The sequence below is a fragment of the Tachysurus vachellii genome, chromosome 16 (assembly GCF_030014155.1).
Source record: "Tachysurus vachellii isolate PV-2020 chromosome 16, HZAU_Pvac_v1, whole genome shotgun sequence".
NCBI lineage: Eukaryota > Metazoa > Chordata > Actinopteri > Siluriformes > Bagridae > Tachysurus > Tachysurus vachellii.
In genome coordinates this window covers 10522253-10545166 of record NC_083475.1, presented here as the reverse complement: position 1 = coordinate 10545166, position 22914 = coordinate 10522253, and the positions used below count along the sequence as shown (strand labels likewise).

General features: G+C 35.8%; 1 protein-coding gene across 1 annotated transcript in view; it reads right to left on the bottom strand.

The window, feature by feature from the left end:
• iqsec3a (IQ motif and Sec7 domain ArfGEF 3a) overlaps positions 1–22914 on the bottom strand; it is a 57005-nt gene that overhangs the window by 16173 nt on the left and 17918 nt on the right. Inside the window, exons 4-9 of the mRNA XM_060889586.1 lie at positions 19143–19265; positions 14441–14607; positions 8124–8263; positions 3336–3461; positions 1517–1616; positions 737–898 (exon numbers count right to left, since the gene is read on the bottom strand). Of these exons, the coding sequence (XP_060745569.1) occupies positions 737–898; positions 1517–1616; positions 3336–3461; positions 8124–8263; positions 14441–14607; positions 19143–19265 (818 nt within the window). The remainder of the gene's footprint in view (positions 1–736; positions 899–1516; positions 1617–3335; positions 3462–8123; positions 8264–14440; positions 14608–19142; positions 19266–22914) is intronic.

Here is a 22914-nt window from a genome sequence, read left to right as displayed (position 1 = left end):
ACACACAGATACATATTTGATCCATTTTTTAATTCGGTGAACACTCGTGCAGAATGTTTAGTGCAATTTTAACTTCCCAAATAGGAAAAAAATCCATTTCCCTTATCTAACTTATAGGGATACAGGACAACACTTAAATAAGCCCTAATTTAATTAACACAAATTCCTTGACATGCTAAATTTTTCTAACAGTTTTAGCTCTGTGATATTTTTAAACTGTAGGACAATCAGATGATGCTTTGACTACAAAGCAGCTCTAGTTAAGAGCATCTGAGTCTGAGATGTGAATTTATGTAACAAAGCTCAAGACTCGTGCTTTTTTTGTTATATAACTAAAAAAATGTTTTTTTCCTGTGGACCTACTTCCTTGCTGGATTATTAGAAACACACACACACACACACACACACACACACACACACACACACACACACACACACACACACACACACACACACACACACACACACACACTTTCAGCATTCATGAGTAATCTGGATTAGGAGCAATTTCAATATGCACTTAAGCAGTGTGAGCCATATTTGCCATGCTTCGTGCTTACAACCAATCAGAAAGCAATGGCTGTGATAAATCCCACCCTGTCTGCTCCCTTCACTAATTTAATGTTTCTTTTTCACCAAATTTATGATTTTTGACTGCATAGTGCTTATGCACTTTGAGTATTGTTACCCAAAATATTCAAACAGTAAAAAAAAACTCACTGAAATATACACTCACATTCAATGCGTATCTGCTCCATTTCAGTCACCTCAGCGATGGACTCCTTCAGGTCTTCCACAAACTTGAGCAGCTCCTCTGAGCTCTGAGCACAGAAGTTCAAGACCTGCTTCTTATCTGAGCCTGAGACCGGAGACACGATGGTTATCGCATGGGGATAGTCTAGTGAAACGAGATGGAAAAAAGACAAGAAGGAATCAATTATAAACATCAACAATTTTATTCAAGCGTCTATTAAGACTAAAAACAACTGTAGATTCCTTTAATTAGAATAAAACTGAACAGAATTTTGTAGTTATTTGTTTTAAAGAGAGAGAGAGAGAGAGAGAGAGAGAGAGAGAGAGAGAGAGAGAGAGAGAGAGAGAGACCGGATAATCCATTACTTTTATGATGAGAGAAGGAAGAAAAAAATACATACAGCTAAATATGATAAAAGAGAACAGAGATAATAGAGATAAAAGATAATAGAGAGGAATGTATAAGTACATATTATGTAGAAGCGGGGGTGTGGTTCAATGGCAGTTTCTTAATGGAGGACAGAGGTGAGGAAAGCGAATGGTCAGGATGACACACCTGTGTTAAATAATATTAATGACGTCTCTTTTTCACTGAGCTGCAGCAGGGACAAAAGAGGGAGAAACTAGAGACGGAGAAAGAGATCTGAGCCTCTTTCCTAAACTCTCTAAATATAATATTAAATGCATATGCTTTCTTCTTTCTTTCTACTACTTTATAACTCTAGTAAATAAGAATAAAAATATATTAAATGCCAGATCTCACATTCATTCTCAAACAGGTGGAACTGCATCCCCAGGAGGCCCATGGCTTTACAGAACGTGTAGGCAGCCGAGCTCTTCTTCTTTGGACACAGCTTCAAAATCTATGGGACAAAACCGAAAAAAAAACAGGTGATGCATTAGACAAACACAGCAAAGAGAACATCTGTCAGTTATTGTATTCTGCTAAACTGGCCTTGATTATGTTATTTTTAATATGATAATAAGCATTATAATTGGCCAGATTGCATTCCTAGGACAAAAATGAAATATCATATATATGTAACTAATAGGGAATTGACTTTATAATAATTAGAAGTAGTGGCATGGTGGCACAGAGTTGCTACCTAAAAGTTCAAGGATTTTATCCTGAACTCTGGTTACTGGCCTGGTTACTGTATTCTTGTTTTTGTGCATGCTTACCTTGTGTCTGGGTAGGTTTTATACCAGGTTCTTCAGTTTCCTCCTCCACAAAACATACTGATTGATGGATTAGCTACACTAAATTGCTTCTAGGCGTGTATGTTTGTGTAATGCAACTGGTTGGCATGCCATTCAAGGTACATTCCTCTCGGGATAGACTCATGACCCACTGTGACTTTGACCAACATTTGTTGAATGAATCTGAACCTAAATGAATAAAGTAGTAATGTAATATGTTTGACTATGCAAAGAAAAAACAATAACAAAAAATTCAGACCGAAGGTCATTTGTTATATTGCTGAACACCCAAGCAAATCCATTTTATTTTAAGATAAAATAAATTATATTGTAGTGGTTAGTTCTTATATTCATAGCAGGTCACCATGTCAGAATATAAAAGAAACATTGCTTAACTTTGATTAAGTACAATGAAGTTATAGACCGTGAAAGGAAAGGAATCTTTGCTCTGATTGTTGTAAATCTCACAAGCCAAATCACACAACTGTAACATTAAAACTATACATCATTCTGACAAAGACATCCAGTAGTGCGCAACCTCTTTGAATATCAAGAGCAATGGCCAGTCCCTGAATGTCAAATTGTTCTCCATAAATACCCTAGCTTATGAGAAACACAAAGTCTGACTATTCATCATTGGAGAGTGTTTCAGGTAACTGACTAATACTTGAATTGAGTTCTGGGATTTTTTCCCCCTTTCTCAATCTCTCAACCTTTAGAACATTGGTTCAAAAATGTAAGAAATGGGAATGTTAGATATTTAGATAGCAACACTTTTGGTGATGCTTTTGTTCTGCAAATATGTGTGCTTTGAAATCAGAATTAACCGTGTCTCTTGTCTATTCTGATATAAAACCCTTAGTTCCTTTTTTTCCCCCACTGTCACTCAGAGATTAATGTGGGACCATATAATTTGAGGATAGTTTAATACTAATGTGTGATAACCTCAGAGACACCCTAATGGCTGCTTAATTATAATATATGTTTAATCTTTGTTTAATTTCACAAGTCATTCTGTGAGACTCTGACCAAATTAATGGCTTATCCATGTGGTGGCGTGACCTCAAACTTTTGTTCTCACAATAGATGATGTCTCAGCAGGATGGTGGAAAAAAAATAAAATAAAAACTTTGCTGTGCAAAATGCTTGCCTCAAGCCTCTTTATCACAGAAAGAAAAACACAAACAAGTATCTGAAATGGCATGCAGTGGGTGGTTAAAAGCAATAATGCTCACAATTATGGAAAAGAATCCTGTTAATTACCTGGTTTGAGGCACAGAGACATTTAGCATTTACAGAAAACATCTCATGGTGGCAGAAAGTGGGCATTTTCTAGGATAAGGGTTAAAATGTTTATGTTGATTGAGTGAATGGGTTTTTACCACAATGAGGTCATTGAAAAGGAAGACTTCCCTCTGGTGAGAAGCTTGTTTCTGGGCTTTGTTGATGTCAGTTACTTCAAAAAGACGGCTACAGCACACCAGTCTTCTGTGAGGGACTGACAGGACCTGAGTTTGAAAGAAGAAAAGAGAATGAGCATTTATCACTTTCTATCCATTTTTAACTATTTGTTCTTTTATTTCTGACCAGAGATCTGCCACTGTCTTTCTCTGGTAGGTGGCAGATTGGGGTATGGAGAAATATAGTGAGTGTGTATATTTATTAACAGCACAATTGATATCCTTTCACTCTAACTGTGACAGCATGGAAATGGCCTAAAGTGCTACAGAATTGCACACAGGCTTTCTGTCATGGGGATAATACAATCATGGAAGCTAATACAATTTTTGCAATACTGCTAAGAGCTATAGTCTTATTAGAATTTAGGAAAGACAAGTGTAAGTGATGAAGTGAGGTTGAAAGATGAAGCCAGTTACACTCAGCTTATGTTGAAGACAGCAAGGAGTGAGAAAGCAAATTATTAGGGAGAAAGCAAATTGTACACTAACTGAATGATTTTCAAGCCTGATGCATCTTGTTGAAGCCATTGCGAGGTCCATTCTCAAGCAGGATTTGGGGTAGAGTAACCGCAATCATTTGCATCATTTTTGTTATTAGCTTCAGCATTAAGATTAAAATAAAGGATAGGATTGAACTCTTGTGCCTCAGGCACAGTCAGTTGATACTTTTGATCCACATTTAAGTCAGGATCCAAATGGTTAAGGTTAAGGGATGAGTGTCGTGTAACTTTAACTATGGTATCATGATTGTACCTTTATCTTTTTTTCCCTTGATAGTAAGTGTTGTTTTCTAATAGCTTATAGAACAAAAGTATAGAAATGTCTGTTATTCCCCTCTAACTTTGCTTGGACATTGCTGGATGCCTTAAAGTATGTTGGAGCATGAGGGCTGGGAGGTCAGTGGAAACTTCAAAATAGTGACATTCTTGAAAAAATGGTGGGTCTTCAAGGAGGGTTTTATCAAGGAACATCAAGGTGCAACATCACCCCAAAGCCATGTGGGAGCCACTGCTGGACTGCTGGAAGGTGCAATGCACATCAAATTTGGCCTTATGATACAGTTTGCCACAGCTGGAGATAAAGAGTCGGTAAAGTAGATAGACTTCTGTTTGGATCTCAGCATGTCTGGTTGACATATCATCATGGATGACAGCTTATCAGTTGAAATCCCAATCCCAGCAAAGCTGAACTGCTGATCATCCCAGGTGATCTTGCAATATTCATACACTGATCTCCCCTTCGGTCACAGCTCGCAACCTTGGGGTACCAATGGACAAACCACTGTCCTTTTCCTCGGATGTTGCTAATGTGACACTCATGTTGGTTTCAATTCTACAAGATCAGAAGGATTCGGCCATTTTTGTCCACACAGGCTGCTCAGGTACTTCCATGGACTCTTGCTATTTCAAGACTGGACTACTGCAACTCACTGCTGACAGGTCTACCTATGAATGCAATTTATCCTCTGCAAATGATCCAAAATGCAGCTGCATAACTTGTTTTCATCCTTAAATTCAGTTGCGCTCCCTCCTCTGGATTCAGGTAGCTGCATTCAATACACTGATGCTTGACTACAAAGCCAAAAATGGACCAGCTCCTCTTACCGTACATCAAAGCTCTTATCACTCCACGCACTGCACCACTGCTCAACTCAAGTTATATGAATACGCGTTCATTTTGATTTATATGCTGTTTTTTCTGACTTTATATGAACAAAAATAACTTTTTTGCAATGAAAATAGGTACATTTCAAAATGTTCAAGCTAATTAATAGCTATTTTCTGTATTTATGCAGCACAATTGATTCAAAATAATTAACACAACTCGTTAGGAACAAACTACCTAAGAACAAAAATTGTGTTGCATAATGTAATCAAGCCATTTATCCATAATTCTTCTCAAATTAACTGAAGATGTTCACATAAACAGACACAGTACAATGAGAGAACAAGGAGCCAGACGTCATAGGATAATGGACAGACATTGGACCTCCAGTACTTACTCAGCGAGCTGAAATCTCATAGCTCTCCTACAATTCTATAATTTACTTTCTCACAGGTGCTGTTTCAGGCTGCTTGCCAAAACACCAGAGATCCATTGGAATGGATTGTGTGTTATTGAAACATAAATTGTCGAATCGACTAGGCTGAATCCAAGCAACTCACTAATGTACTCAGATATTCAGATTCTCATTGCTGGAAAAAATGTGCAGAAGGTGTGACTACATTCTGAAAATACCACAAAGATTAAATTTCATTTCACATCCTAAAAAAATTCTTAAATATACAGAAACCTGGTTGCACACTAGTCCCATATTTATTTAAGTTAAGGAAAAATGTAGCTAGATCTGGCATGCATTACAGCAGAATACAATGCAGTAGTGGCCACAAAACTTATTTTTCTGATAAAAATAAAGATAAAGGAACGCTACAGGTGCATTTTTCCTCCCAATTGTACGAACTGCATAAAGATTCCAAAAAAGTTTTGGAAAACTAGTTTTTCTAGTAAGGTTATGATGTGTAACTAGAAATGCAGGTAGCACCACTGGTACACACAGCTCCAGGGTCACTGAATGAATCCTTATCTCAGGTATGGTCTGATGGAGTTTTGCTTCATGTGGAAAATAAAGAAAAATGAATGTTGTACAACTATGTAAATATGACTAAAAATTTATTTCACTCATCTGACAATGCTGCAGTTTTAATAAACATTTCAATCTAGATTATTTCTGTGAAGTGTGTGACTTATGTATGTTTGTCCAAAGGCATCCCCATCTCTCCTGCTGGTGGTTTTATATATATATATATATATAAACAGTATCTCACAGAAGTGAATACACCCCACACATATTTGACAACACTGAAGAAATGACACTTTACTACAATGTAAAGTAGTGAGTGTACAGATTGTATAACAGTGAAAATTTGCTGTCCCCTCAAAATAACTCAACACACAGCCATTAATATCTAAACCGCTGGCCACAAATGTGAATACATCCCTAAGTGAAAATGTCCAAATTGGGCCCAATTAGCCATTTTCTCTCCCCGGTGTCATGTGACTCATTAGTGTTACAAGGTCTAATTGCAGTGAGTTGATCATGATATTAGATTAGGTCATGATATTGGAAGGTTTAAGAACCATTCAACTTTGCTGTCATGAATACTGTAATAAGACTGATGTTGGGCAAACCATTTCATGCACACTCATATATGCAGCTGTATTTCTAATTTTGAATTGTTTTCTCAGAATAGCAAATATGGTGAACAGAAAGCTGTAACCCTTTCACTCAAACATCAACAAAATACTAAAGGTATGGTTCTAACTACTCATGCTTTTTGATTGGAGGTTTCCTTGTGTGTGGAGGTTTCCTTGAAGTGGAAGTGTGGCACTGCTGTGTGTATAATGATTATGCTAGGGAGAACTGAGGTGAAGCATTCATTAAACAGAAGATACTCTGCAGTGGTGTGTGTGTGTGTGAGAGGTTATATTTACTCATACATACTGAGACTGCATGTCGCAGGCTGGAGTAACACTGAATCACCAAGGAGAATGCATATTTGTGTGTGTGTGTGTGTGTGTGTGTGTGTGTGTGTGTGTGTGCATGTGTTGTACATTCAGGCAGTTGCAATGATGAATCATTGAATCATCTGAGTGACATTTGTGACACACACTCCCAGAGCTTGATGGGTCTGTATACACGATGATTCCGCTTACAGCACACAGAAGATATCTTCTTATGACAGCAACTCTCCCTCTCTCTCTCTCTCTCTCTCTCTCTCTCTCTCTCTCTCTCTCTCTCTCTCTCTCTCTCTCTCTCTCTCTCACCAATATGCATACGTAAATCACAAGCTTTACAATACACACATGCAAAATTGAACATTTATGGGTGGAATAACTTCTATTTATCCATGCCCAGTATGTGACAGGCACTCGTTTATCTTTACGGGTGGATGTTCATACACCACACGGTGACTCTATCTATCTAAACAACACAGAGTTTCTGTCAGTGCAATTCGGACTCCTCTTCACTCTCTAAGCTAATCCCTTCTTAATGAAGATGAAGTTCAAGAGGGTAAAAAATCCCCAATAGCTGTGTGTGTAGGGAATAAGGTGTTTTTTTTTTCTACGACAAATTGTAATGATTGCCAAGATGTTATCTCATCTGTGCCTCTCTTCTGCATATTGATTGCAGAATCATTTTAGAATAATGATCATGCTGTAGTCAAGAAATTGTATGAGAATATATTAAATATTACATATTAAATATAATAAATATATTCAGTTATAATAAACGCATCACATATAATAAATATACACACATACTCTACAGTTTATCCTTTTAGAACTGGAATATATGGAGAATAGGAGAAATCATGTGGTGAATTTTTTAATCATTATATATGTGGTCTTTATGTTTATGAATACATATTGATATTGATTTAAAGTTTTAATGTTGCAGTACCTAGCTACTTAGTTTACATATGTGAAGTTTAGCTTTTGCCATTGACCGCTCTGTGTAATTCCTCCTTATTTATTATCTTGTTTTATATATTATTTTATTTTTAAAGAGTGTATGTAAACAAAGCTATCAAGGTAGCCCCTATTTATGTTTATCTTTGTGATCAAGGTCTCTCCATAAATCTGCATTGTCTATTTGCTTTCTATTTCAAACTTGCAAGCTTTAGGTCAAATGTAAGATCCTGGCCTTACCGTCTTCATTCCTACAATACTCTGCTCCACCTTGGTGACGTATGTCACATGGTCTTCATTGGACCGTAGCTCTCTCTGCTGAATACGCTCGTAAATGCCCACCACCATGTCCCGAGGGATGTCTGCTCCATCGTCCACTCCTGCACCAACATACACACATAGCACAGATATACATTTACAATTAGGCTGATCTGAACATATATTTAGACTATTGTCTTGGTGAAAAGGTCAATTTAACATTGGCCTAATGCCTTCTTGCCTCTTGGAATAGGCAAGACGTGTTTGGGCTGAAATGTCCTGGTACATATCAGAATTCATGTTGCTCTCAATCTTCACAAGAGCATTTGAACCAACAATAAAACAGTCACAAAGCATTAGCGGTGCATTTCCTTCTTTATAGTTGCTTTTTGTAAACAAGAGTAAAATGCATGTCCTATGCATGTCCTAGAGAATTTTGTGAGATGCTTTTTTCCTACTTGTTCAAAACAGCTTATTTTGAATTTAATCATTGATTTTGACATGTCAACTAAACCGTGCACTTCTAAAATTGTAATGTTTTACATCTTTTTTGTTCCTTCACTATCCTTCTCACTGTGTGAAGGCACAGTGTGCTCATGGGTTACTGGCAATTACTGGCAAATTTCCAACTGTTTCAGAACTGTGAACCATTTATTATTGCCCTAATTGTGCTTCCAGTACCTGATTTGCACAATCTCTATTTTGCATTGAAAGTTGTTGGGTTTTCCTAGGATGATTTAATAGATGATAAAAGATTTTACATATGTGCAACAGCAAAACAACAACAGACAGAGTCTGAGCAAATGAATAGTATTACAAAAGCGCAATATCCCAATTTTCCCAGTTATATTCTAATATAATGGCCAGTGTCCAGTAATCTGAAAATGTCAGTAAGCTGATAGGAGGGGAACCTGGTGTGGTCACCTGATGTTGTAGCCCATCCACCTCAGTGTTCCATGTGTTGTGTGTTCTGACATATTTTTGACGTGTCGTGTGTTTTGACATTTATGCTGCTCACTATAGTAAGATAAAAAGTGGTTGTCTGAATTATTGTAGTCTTCTTGAAAATCCAGGCTGGAAATTATACTCTGACCACATGAATTGCTGCTGGATGGTTTTTTTTTTGCACTTTGTACAATTATAAGTAAATTCTAAATACCCGGACGATCAACAGTCTGAAGTACCCAATCCAGACCATGTGGCATCAACAATGGTACAATCATCAAAGTCCTTGAAATGACATTTTCCCCCAATTCTAAAATTTGCTTTGAATAACCAATAACCAAATGTACACTGCACTGCTGTTACATGGCTGATTAGATAATTGCATGAATCAGTACCAGTGGTCATATTAAAGTTGTCACATAAATCATTCTGGATATCAGAATATGAAAATAAACCAGGATGTTCTATAAAATACTTTCACTGTGTATGAGTCTGTGTTTGTTTCCAGGCAACTGAGAATGGATCCCTTCAGACCTCTGCCCACAGATACTTCAGGTACACACAGCAATCTGCCAAGAGACAGATGCTGCAGCAACTTGAGGAAATCCTGAGATTAATGAGTGTTTGCAGAGGAAAGTTATCCAACCTAAGCTAATATAGAGGTTAGCACTGACAGCTTGGTGAAATAAGTTTGGGCAAAGGGAAGCATTAAGCAAACTTATTATCTAAAAGAAATGTCTTTTACAGTGCAAGAGTGCCCACACAAACAAAACTTTTTCACAGTTTTACTTTCCTTTTATTAGACTCTAGATAATAATATTCTAACAGTTCAAAAGCATATCCATGAGGTTAAATATAAGTATAAATATCAATACAGGACATATAAAGTGTTAACTAAATAATTAAAAACTATACAGTACATACAGCTAACTCTAGGGAAAACTAATGGACACTTTACTCTAGAGATTGCTTGTGTTATGTTTACACAGAATTGAAAAACAGTGTGAGTCTACAAATGTCACATTTAAATGCAAATCATGTTATAGAATAGAAGCCTTTATTTTGTCACATAAATGTCGCAGCACAGTGAAATTATTTCTTTGTGTAATGAGTCTGTCTGTGTTTTGCCCTGTTTCTGTCTGCCTTGCTGTTAATTGTTTGCTCCGCCCACTCATTTGTTACCATGGACACTAATTGCACTCTATCTCCCCCCCAGGTGTATCGTCTTAGTCTCTGATTGTCTCTGTGTTGTGATTGGTTCCTGTTTGTTATATCTACTTCCCTGGTGTGGGTCGTTGTTGGATGTTTGTGTCTATGTTCCTGTTTCCCGTTTGCTCAGTGTTCTGCCCTGTTTTGCCTGCCTGTTTCCTGCTTTGGTTTAATAAAAGATTGAACTGCATTTGGATCCTCACTCGCCTTTGCCTCACCGCGACACTTTGTATATTCTGAAGGCGGCCATACATCATTAATGGTACACCAGTTCTTTGCAGAGCAACACTTACACATATTTGCACCAATTTTCAGTGGATAATTCTAGTGGAAATCAAAATGTAGGGAAAACACAGTATCTGTGTATCTGTGCCACCCACAATACATTTAGGACTAAACTGCACTAATGGATAGATCATTATCTAATAGTTTTGTTTTGAAATGCCTTCAACTTTAGCCTGTATTACAAGATAATTGCCATATATTGTAACCCAAAGAGTGTATTCAACATGCACAAATTATATTTATTCAGTTTACATGAATTTTAAATATGTTGTATTTGTAAATGGTCTACATGATTATAAATCTTTTGCATGTGAAAATTAGCTTGCATTTACACAAACAAAAGGGTCTAATTAAGTGAACTGTAACTGCAAAATGACACTGATGGAGGTGTAGAGTAGCGTTTGACTCTTGTTTCTGTAACTGTTCATTAGCAGAATATGATACTTGTCCATGTTCACTTTCCAACCATTTTGCCAGGAATATTATTGTCCCTTACAGAGAGGACACTTTTTATTGTCCCACACAGACAGAATTCTCACTTTGGAGTAGGCCATACAGTATGATCACACTAATCAATTCAGTATGGAGCCAAAAAACATTTATTTGTCATGGATTTGAAATGGTGCCTCTGTATATTTTACAAAAGAGTACAAATAGTATAGAATATTAAAGATGTATGTAAGTAAGGAATAAACCATGATGGGGCATTCTATAATAGGAAAATAATAAGTGATTCCTGTTAAGTCACTAAGATTGATTAATTTGCATTAACAGCAGCTTTTTTTGCCTAACGCTACTTCTCCCTCTGGAAGCTAAAAAGACAAAAAAGCTTGTCATATTACTGTTTGTCTTATTAAATGCAAAGTCCTCTATTCTAAGCCATAAGTTGATATTTTTATGTTTTTATAATTAGTCTTATATTATGAGGACCATCTGCCTTACAAGTTCCAGTAAATGAATTATTACAAGAGAAATATTAATTTATTAAAATGAGTGCATTATAATAAACCTGTTTTATAAACTACAGCTGACTCTTTTGTCAGCGCTACTGTTACAGAAAACGAATCAACAGCTTCTGATTAGATTCAAGAAATGAACAGTATTATATGTTGACCTTTTTTATTTAGACACCAATGTATAGCATTATTATGTGCGATTACATGACTACTACATTTTTGTTACATTATTTTTAACTTCTAGATATCTATTTTCTAATCCTACTTATTTTTTATCATCTTATTTCTTAATAGTTTCTCTTAGAATGAATACCAGACAAGCCTCTGTAATAAGAAGCATGTCCTGACTTTGATTCTGGTTTATTCTAATGTCTTTTAACATTTTCCATAATAAATCATCTTGGTGTTTACTCTAAAATGCCAAGAATGTTGCTCATTTTTTATGAGCATGGCTCTCACAATGCCATTTGTTCACAAAAAAAAAAAAAGGTTATACAAAAGAAATCTATAAGGAGAAATGACCCATTGCTTGTTTAATGTTAAATGCATGTTTAATATTAAGAGCATTAATGCAACCAACCCTGCAATGACTGAATGATTGCAAGGTCATCCACAGCTAAAGGTGATATTCTAAATGTACAAATAAGCATACTTTCATCCTGAACCAGCAAATACTTGCAGAAAGTGACATTGAATGTGCAATGAAGTAAAGAAGCGCAGTGCATTTATGGAGAATGATGGATGTGATCACAAGCAAAGCATCAGGGAGGATATAACTCAAAACTGGCAATATACTCAGGTACACACACAAGTGAACATAATGAGGAGTGAGGACTGAGAAAAAGAGAATCTGGGGTTAAAACATGGAGAATAAAACAATAATTCCAGGACTTCTCTGTGTGTTAAAATATTACTGTCACACTACATTTTACCCATAACATTAAAAAACAGAATCAGTCCTTGACATGGCTCATATTTTGAACCTGTCCCCATTTATCATTATTTTCTAAAATTATAGGCACTCCACGAATTCAGGGAATAATAAAAGTAGAAAAAAATATGGTGGAGGAAATCCATAAATCTTTTACCTGAGTAAAAGTAGAATAACTTGCCAAAAATGTACAAATAAGTCCAGAAATTGAAGTAGTTGGTTTCTACTCAACCCTGATTTCAACATATCTAAATTACATGTGGACTTTAGAACTGGTACAGCAACACAAATCATGACAACTGAATTAAAAATGACAATCTCTACTCAATTTTTTGTCAATAATCTACATAATGATCTATGCCTAACAATAAAACATTTAGAGAAGAATGAATTAGTCCAAATTGAAAGTGTGTTGATGGACGTGTATATTTTATACATATAGTTTGTGTTGTTTTTGATTTCACAGTCATCATAGCCTTAAATCTCCATTATATATCATCAGCACAATTTTCAAATGTAAGTATTTTCATTTGCTTAATGATAACGTTTATGTTTATGGACAATTAGTCCGATTATAACAGTAAAATAAAGCGCAATTTGCAATGAATGCACAGTTTGTTAGATAGGTACATGTACATAAGTATGTCATATGCCTAAATATATACTTATTTACAACTCCATTATTAAAACATAAACCCTTCAGTTTGATAATGTAGATAGTGACATAAGATTTTCATTTATATTTCTCATGCTTTATTCTAGAAATGTTTCTGTCATCTCTTATTGTACATATCTCTAAAAAGACATTTTGTGGTGTCTACTCGCTTTAGATAATACATACATGACCTGAGCTTGTGTCTGACCATCAACTGGGCAATGACAAAGCTGAACAAGATGAATTTTCTGTTAATCATTGTTAAGCTATTATCAAACTCATTTAAAAACAACCAGGTCTTAAAAATTAAAGACTATAATATGCAGCAGTCTAAAGTGTAACATTGGACTTTTTTCTTTTTTTAGCATGTTTTGGAAGGCTAGTCATTAAAATCCCTTTTAAATTCATAATTTCATTTCACCCATTCAGTTACTCAAGTGAAGCATTGTGTCTAAAATCTCTGACAGATGAAGAAAAAGAAAATGTGAAGTCAAATTTAAGAAATGCGAAAAACGAAGGAGAGAAAATGGAGTGAAAAGGTCCAATCAACAGTGTATTATAATCACTTTGGTATTCCAGCATTGATTTTCCACTTTAATTTAATTGTTAGGAGCAGCTTGACTGAATCCATTAAATACACTCACCATTGTTTTAGCCTTTTAATTGATTCTTTCAAAGGCACAATCAAGACACTCTAGTGATAGACAATGTATAACTTCATCTAAAAGCCTTGTGTAAGAATGTCAGAGAAGTAGCACCTCCCATAATCTCATAAACACACCGATATATCCCTGATACCTGTTTGTTAAAAGCAAAATGTTATCTTTGCTTGACCAATAAAATTTTTGATTTGTGAGGGCTGTAAAAATATGAGGGCTGTGTCAGGAAGGGCATCTGGCATAAAACCTGTGCCAAAATCAAATGTTGGCCAAATCCGCTGTAGTGACTCTGAACAGGTAGAAGCCCAAAGAACAACATATAGAGAATTTTTTTTTAAAAATAATGTGTAAAAGGGGTGTTCACATTAACAGAATTAATAAACTGAGTAAAATGTATTAACCTAAAAAAAAATCTATAGTGAATTTCGACTTCTGTAACTACATATGCACTTATTTTGTCAGACTGGTTGAGATGGAAGGAAGGTTACAGTAACTCAAAGAAACACTTATTACAAACATGTTGAGCTGAAAAACATTAATATATAAATAGATAGATACACACAGTATATGAAAAAGTGCTTCAGGAACCAATGCAGTACGGTTCTGAAATGTAAATGAATTTCCACCTTAATTTTAATGTAATCAAAGTTTTCTCTTACCCCTCAAATTGCGAATAAAGTCCTCCAGCATCATCTTGCGGTCAGGTTTGATGTTGGGGCTGTACATATCTGTGTTGAGGAGGATGATGGCGAAGGCTAGGATGAAGATGGTGTCTGGGTTGTGGAACTGCTGCACCACATCTGGATTGCACATGCAGTAGCGCTGGCTAATAAAAAGAATCCATTACAATAATACAGAAATATAGATGTATGCATAATAGCTGTGACATTACAATTTTTCATTCATTTATGGATTTTTTATATACTATTATATATATATATAATATATGACTATCTATGACCACAATGCAATGTTATTTGGAGCCCCATTTCCAATGCAAACCCAAATATAGTAACTTTCCAACAGCAGCAGATGAAATGAGTCTCAGAGCCGAACGCCAAACTAAAATATAATGCTGGAGTGATTTATTAGCTTATATGAGGAGCAGAAATGATCTCATAGCTCTACATTTTCTAGTGAAACATGGCATAAGGCTAACCTGCTCTTTAAATATAATCTTAGAGAGTAAATACTGCTGGCCTACACCTATCATGTTAAATCTAATGCCTTTACCCCGAAACGCTGGGACAGGTCAACCTAGGCTAACTCGATTTAAAAGAAATGTACCTAGCTCAACATTTTGAGTAATCGCTAAAGAAAATGGACAAAGACTTCAGGGTGGTATTAGAAAATCATGATTGTGGCATGTTTTCTATTCTATTCTATTCTATTCTATTCTATTCTATTCTATTCTATGCTACACATAGCGTTTTATAAACTTCTTGAATGTGGCAGAATTATGTATGACATACCAATGTCATAACCTAATAATAATAATAATAATAATACATGTTTAATTTTTTTAGTATTGGGGAGAAGAGCATTCTTCTCTTAATTTAATCTTAATTTAATTTGAAATTTGCCAACATAATTGGTTAATATACTCATCTTATACCCTGTGTGGATTTTTACCCCCCATTTTCAGTTTGTACAAAGCTTACTGCTATTTTGCTTCCGCTTTTAATATTTACTACTCATTTAAGAAATATAACACGTCTAATACAAAGCCTACATCACTCATCAAATAGTTTAGATATTTATCCATAGGGGCATCAATTGGTAGACCTTACAAACTAACAAAGTTATACATTTTGTAAACCACTCTATTGTAGATTTTCTCAATGTAAATCTTGTTTAATACAATTACAATTAATGCTTGTCAATAAATGATTGTGACAAGGTCACCCATATTTGATATTGTTTATGTCATGACATGATTTTATTTGGTCCCCTGTCATGACAGTAGTTAATATCGTAGTTGCATTCACATATATTATGTCTCACATTGATTAGTTTCATTTCTGTGGAATTGTTTCTGTGTGTCCATTAGTCTCTAGTTCTGTTTCCTGATTTATGACCCTTGTCAGTTTCATCCAATTGTGATTCTGAATATTCTTTTTTGTAAACTCTTTGGCACTTGGCATCATTGACCATGATGTTTAGATTAGTCCTAAAAATCACATTGTTTGGTTTTATTTAGGATAGGCATTATTTTGACATTATTAACAATGTTTAATTCTTGCATTACATCACATACAATTGCAACCTTGGCTGTTACAGTATATGTTACAGAAATGAAATGATTTATTATTCCCTTTCAGGTGTTACCCAGATGAGGATGAGTTCTCTTTTTAATCTGGTTCCTAATATTTTGTCAAGGAGGTTTGTCATCTCTGTCTTCTTTGGCTTGCTCATTATGGATATGTGTACTACATATTCTCAATTTATAATCTTCCATATGGAACTGCAATGAACTTCCATATGGAACTGCAATTTTTATCATCAATAAAAAGATTTAGCAAAGTCAGAATCTTTCAAATCAGAACATACTGTATCCTCTTCTTACTGCTCAGTCTCCTACTTCCTATTTTTCTTAATTCATTCTGAAGTACACCTTCAGATACAGACCATCACTGCGACGTCTTGTGTAAATGCATCAGTTCTGACTCCTCATTTGTCCCACCTGGATTTGGACTTTAATAATGAATTTGTCCAAGTTAATTGTGTTTGCCTTGCTTAAACACACAAAACTCCAAACTGACTACGAAACTTCATGAATCATGAATCACTGTTTTATGAAGCCTTCTGAATTATAAGGAAGTTCTTTTTGCTATTTGAGGAGTGCTCAAGGCTGTGTGCTCAAGTGAAAACTCTAATTTCATGGTAATAAATCAGCACTTCCAGGTAAAAGTAGACGACCACCCCCCATATGAAAAATGACTGGTGCTTACATCTCCGCAGGCCAGTGAGTACACAAGAACATACACACACTTACAGGTTGTGTATCAGTTTCAGCTGAACAGCGTTTAGTCAGAGACTTTATTGTATTCTGTATGATACTGTTGATCTAACTCGGTCAGTTCTATACCTCCTTCATCACAAAAAAAACTTGCTTAGCTTTGTTCTTTGGTTTCATGGTAATGAGAAAGATGAAGAGCTGGCAGTTGCACTAATTCATTTATTCCCTCTTTCATTAATAGACCAGCTGCTTTAAGTGTTGCTGTTTTACTCCTTAGATCCATTTATTTATCACTCTCTCTGCCATGCTTCATCCCTACTCATGTTTTTTAGAAAGGATTTGGCAAAATAGCAAAGGTAGCAATGGGGGAGGCAAGCAGAGACAGACTGGGTTATGTTATGTAATCATCGTTATTTATAAACCAGCACCAAAGACACAAAAATGAAGCTCTACAAGCTTGCAGATGTCACTGTGGTTTCCTTAATTAAACTGTCTAACAGCAAAAAGCATTTTGTATATGTATATAAATATATATGTATATATATATATATATATATATATATATATGTATATATATATATATATATATATATATATATATATATATATATATATATATATATATACATATATATATATATATATATATATATATATATATATATATATGGGTTTGAACAATACACTAAATCATGTTTGTCATTGTGTCCACACAGTATATGGAAATAAGAATAGACCATTGTATCTATATAGACATCTGCTGGTTTTATATCATGTGATTTTTAAGATTATTTGTTACATTGAATGAAATGATCTCCGTAACATCTACAAATGATGCAATAACATTTTATGATAAAGATACTCTAATGAGAGACCTGTGATTAAAGAAAATGGCTTTGTTCTCTTCATGTTTTCAATACAGTGTGTTTTATTTGCTGACAACAAAACCGTGCTGAAAACTGTGTTTACCGCGTAAACCTTGTTTAATGCACTATATTCAAAAACGTTCATGATAGATAATGTGCCATAATGTGATAGATAATAACCAGAAAGGATTTTTAAAATTTCAATAAATAAATATTCATTATCTTTAAGCAAGCTGGTTACTGTACGTTAACTTAAAGATGGATGTTTTGTGGATCAATCCCATTTCAGAAAACCTTATCATGGACTAAAACACAAAGAGAGATGTGCTAGTCTTAAAATAACATACAGTTGTAATGCTGATTGAAATATCTGGATATTTGTCAGAGCTTTGATACCTATAATGTGTTGTAGATCTCTTTATAATTCATTCCTGGCATGTTAAGGAGATCACCTTTAATTACAGCTGTAGAGGTGAGTGTCATGACATATTCTAGAAGTGATTCATTTAAATACTGATAGAAGCAAGAGGGAGTGATAAAAGATCTCAGAATTTTGCTGAACTAGGCTGTTTCTTACTTTTCAGGTGAATATTATGGACACCCTGAGGTTTATTACTGAAGTGAATGATGACGAGCACAGAAAAGCTTTACTCTTTACTAAAAAGCAAGCCATGTCTGGTATTATAACTCATTATAAGGTACAGTACATAAAATCATAGAAAAACATATATATCTTGATATATTAAACATAGCCAGTTCAACTGTGTACCTTCATAAGCATACATATTGTACCAGGACTCTACAGTATTTTCCAGTATTCTTTACAACACATTTTTAACAAACTTTGTACTAATTTCATAGTATACCATTTTATAAGAGTAATGATTTATATGGGGATAGGCTCTCTCTCTCTCTCTCTCTCTCCTCTCCTAACATTGTCTCAGGGAGTATGTCCTTGTCACTGTTACCTCTGGCTTGCTTGTTTGGGGTCTAAACCAACATCCATATTTCTGTATAGTTATTATTGATGTCTATGATGTGACAAGATATTTTGCCTCCTAGATAGCACACAGTTCACTAGCTAGAAATACATGATTAAAAATAGCATTAGATATTGTGAAATCTCCAGATTCTCAGATGCTGGATAGAAACAGGATTGTCGGCATGTTGCTACTGTGCCATATGTTCCCCGACATGTCCAGGTGTTTGGAAGCTGCTATGCAGTTAATTGAGAAAATACTTCTACCAGAATAGTGTTTTGTGTTTCAAATGCATGTATGTGAAACACCACCTGAAACCACCTAACCCTAACCCTATAAATATAAATTGAGTTTTCTGGTTGCTTCTTGCATGGCAAGATTTCATGCTGTATCAGGTGTGTCAGCCGTTTCCCAGGGCTCTGCTATCTTATTGTTTGGTATGGAAGTGATGAGGAAATTGAGTGTGACAGGGCAGTAGCACTCTGTGTGTGAGTTAGTGTGTGTGTTTGTGTATGTGTGTGTGTGTGTGTGGGTGTGTGTGCATGCATGGTCTCACCTGAACGCTTCGATGAGCCGCTCCACTTTCTGGGCCTCTCCCTGCACACGGATGTGAGCCTGGAACTTTCTCAGAGCCTCATCCAGTTCCATCCCAGAGAAATCCATTTCATCCACTACACAACTGCAGAGCAGAGAAAATGTAAGATCCTGAAATAGGGCTGAAGCAGTGTTACAGCAGCACGGGTTTAGTGTCACGCACAGGAGGATGGTTAGTCTTGATTAGCTTCTTCCTAATACTCTGGGTTCTTCGGGAGTTGTCACTTTCTGCTTTTTTCATTAGGGATTTATGACAGCAGCTGTTGTTAAAAGTGCTATAGAAATAAATTAAAATAGAAAGTGAAGGTGAGCGAAAGGCTTCCCCTACTGCTACCTGTGAATATTAAGAGTAGAGAGAAACAACTGAGAGGAAAAACAAGAGAAATTGAGGGTATCAGGTAAGGCAACTCTCACAAGATTTTAATCAAAATGATTGGTATTCGAGAGAGAGAGAGAGAGAGAGAGAGAGAGAGAGAGAGAGAGATTACAGTTAATGAAACACTGAAATAGTCACTGAAAGACTAATTTTATAAATAGTATGACTATTAAAGCTCTACTATTTGACAGTTTAAAGTCTAATATTAACCCCATAGTCACTGTTTTATTTCTGATTCAGTGTACTGGAGTAAAAAGAATAACACAAATATGGAAGTATACATTTATGTACAGCGTTCATGATTTACTAATATCACTAATATTAAAAGTAGATAAATCACTTGGAACTGAGAGATGAGTTGTTCCTAACCTCACTTTCCTGTTTGATAATGCTGCTAGGAATTTACTGAGTATCAGAATAATGAGAAGCAGACTTGACACAACTTATTGAGGGCCATATTCTGTATATACATGCACAGAGCTTGAGCATTTACTGAATTATAGTACATTACAAAATCCTGGCAAAATTCTCCCCGTAGATTACCATAGTTTTGTCTTTGAAACAATAAATAGATTTCTCCAAAAACAATGTTTTACTTTTTTTCTGCTAAGATTATTCTAGGTAAGGAGGCAGTTGAACAGCTGAAGTCATAAAAACAGTCAGTCTGCTTAAAGATGTTTAAAATATTTCTATCGAAATGTGCTTTTCCCCCAGAGTAAATGTCAGGCTTTGATGCTTTGATCAAGTAACTCGATAGTTTATGTGCTGCATCAGAACAGACATGAGCCTAATCAAGTCAGCTTGTAATCAGATAGCAGTTGTCAAAATGTCCTTGATGCTCTTGCTTCACAGCTGGACTAGAATATTTAAACACGTTTCCTCACTTTTTACTTTCAAATGCTAAAACTTAACTTGTCATTAAGATCTGATGTCAGTAAAATTCTCTGTAGGAGAAAATGTCAAATTTTACCATTTGAAGGGTTTTCTCAGGCTATCGTGTGTGTTTGTGTGTGTGTGTGGACTGATCTGAATATGCTGAGAACAGTGCTCAGGTGTACACAGTCTTCCAGATGGAGCACTGTTTTCTGTAATCAGAATGTGAATGATGTGACAGGTTTCTCTGGCCCTGCTTTCCTTTATAAATGAGTGGAACAGACTGACTCAGCATACATGCAGAAATCTGTTGTATGCCCCCACAACAGCCCAAAGGTGTGTCCGAAACAGATGCTTTTATTCTTATGCCATCTCATGAGTCGATGTTTTCTTAAAATTCAACACTTTTTGACAAACAGCACAATTTGTTTTTTAGACCAGGGCTCTTTGACTTCAACTAACTTGACGTGTAGGCGAAGTAAAGGCCGTAAAGAAGTGTGTGTGTCTCAGTGCTTGCTGAACTGAAGTGTCTTAACACACAAAAGCTTCTTTGCAAGCATGATTCACTGTGTACTGACTGTATGCACAATTCACTGCACCTTTTTGTTGCCTTCCATAGTATGTAAATAATTTATAATATTGAATGTGCGAATATCTCCCACTATGTCACTTTTATGACTGTAGGCATTTTTCCGGGTAGGAGTATACAACTCTAGCATAATATAGTAAGCATTCATTATATAGAAATGCTTAAACCACTCTTCATGGACATGACAATAAATTTTAAACTACTGTATAAAAGGCATAAAGATGGTATAAGCTGTGTAAAGACGTGAGAGATGATTGTCTTTTAAAGTTGCAGATTCAACATAATCCTGTATATTGTCTTATATTTTATATCTATAGTGAGACAATATCTTACTTAAAAATTACCTCAATGGCACATAACGCCCCTAAGAATCCAAACAGCACAGCAGTCTTCATCCAGCCATTAACCAATTATGTTCCTGTGTGGGAATACTTGCTATGATTGGCAATAAATCCATAAATGAACAACATTCTTATTTAACGTTTGTTTTACAGTAGCATCACTGGGAGCTGTTACCAGACTACATTGATGAACCATCGCCATGCACAGGCCTGCTACACTCTTACATCTCATTTGCTGAGTATTTTCATCCACAGCATTATATCATGATGGTTTATTAAACCATGACTCTCACTGTCTGAAACCTCCCATCTGCAGGTTGCTTATCCTCTCTCTGGGCCTGCAGTGCACCAGTAGCATAAGCCTGTATTACACCAAGAGCCTTAAATAGCCATGCACTGCTCCTCTGAGTGTAGCTGAAAAGCATATCACTGTGGCCAGATGGCAGGGAGCACTTCACCCAGTGGAGTGAAACCAGGATACACATGTCGTCCCCTCCACCCCCCAGAAATCTCCTCTTCATGTCAGTCATTTCATATAATTTGGACTTAAACTCCATTCTTTCGGAAGTCAGAAAGACAGATAGGGATTCAATATGTGTGCTGAGGGTAAGCCTTAGTTTGTAAGAGTCTCCTTGAAAGATCAAGGGCTTAACACCATGGAACACATACAAATGTTACTGATTTTTTTTTTTCCAGAGCTTGTATTGTTTAAATTGGGGTAGAGCATGACCTGCAGAACAATGATGACACTCTGTGTGTGAGAGCAACCAAGCATCAATCAGCCCACTCTGCAATCAAGCTCTGTCGTTTGAGAGCTCATGCTATTACAATTCCCCTCTCTGTTGTTTTGTGTCATTGGCAACCTCACGGTATTGCTTCTGTATCTAATTTTCTTCACGCTTATTTTCTGTCATTGCCAATTTCTCCAGGTTTAATATCAGCACATAGACTGATTTGTATGTATTGGTGCATTGAGTCTGGGGACACATGCATATGTATAAATTGGTGCATTGAATCCATCAGGACAGAACAAATATGATGTAGGAGTAGGTGTTTTTTACTTTCATGCAGGTGGGAGTGGGTGAGCAGATATTACTCTCTTGGGATTAACATGAGAATATCTCTGGTGTTCATGGCACATTTACTGATTTCATTCATCTAGCATCAGTAACTGCTTTATCCTGCTCAGGGTCATACTGGATTAAATGGCTAATTTTGTTCATACAGTCCCACATACCTTTACTCTTAGCTAAAAGACTGCTGTAATGGCTAGTTTTTAAATCCTGTGCCCTTCCACCCCCATACAATATTAGGATCTAGCTGCACTCTAAGGTTTACAAGGTTTACAACTTCAAATCTCATCTCTGCTACCATTTAATATCCTGTATTAATTTTTCAACTATTTATTTATTACAAATAAATATCACTGATGTAACGTGAATGTTCTTCTAGCTCACCTAATTATTAATTGTTTGTATTATGTAATCCTGCTGAATGAAAACAGATGTTGCCTGCCTCTGCTCTGGCTGACAGAGCAACAAGGTTCTGAGGATGC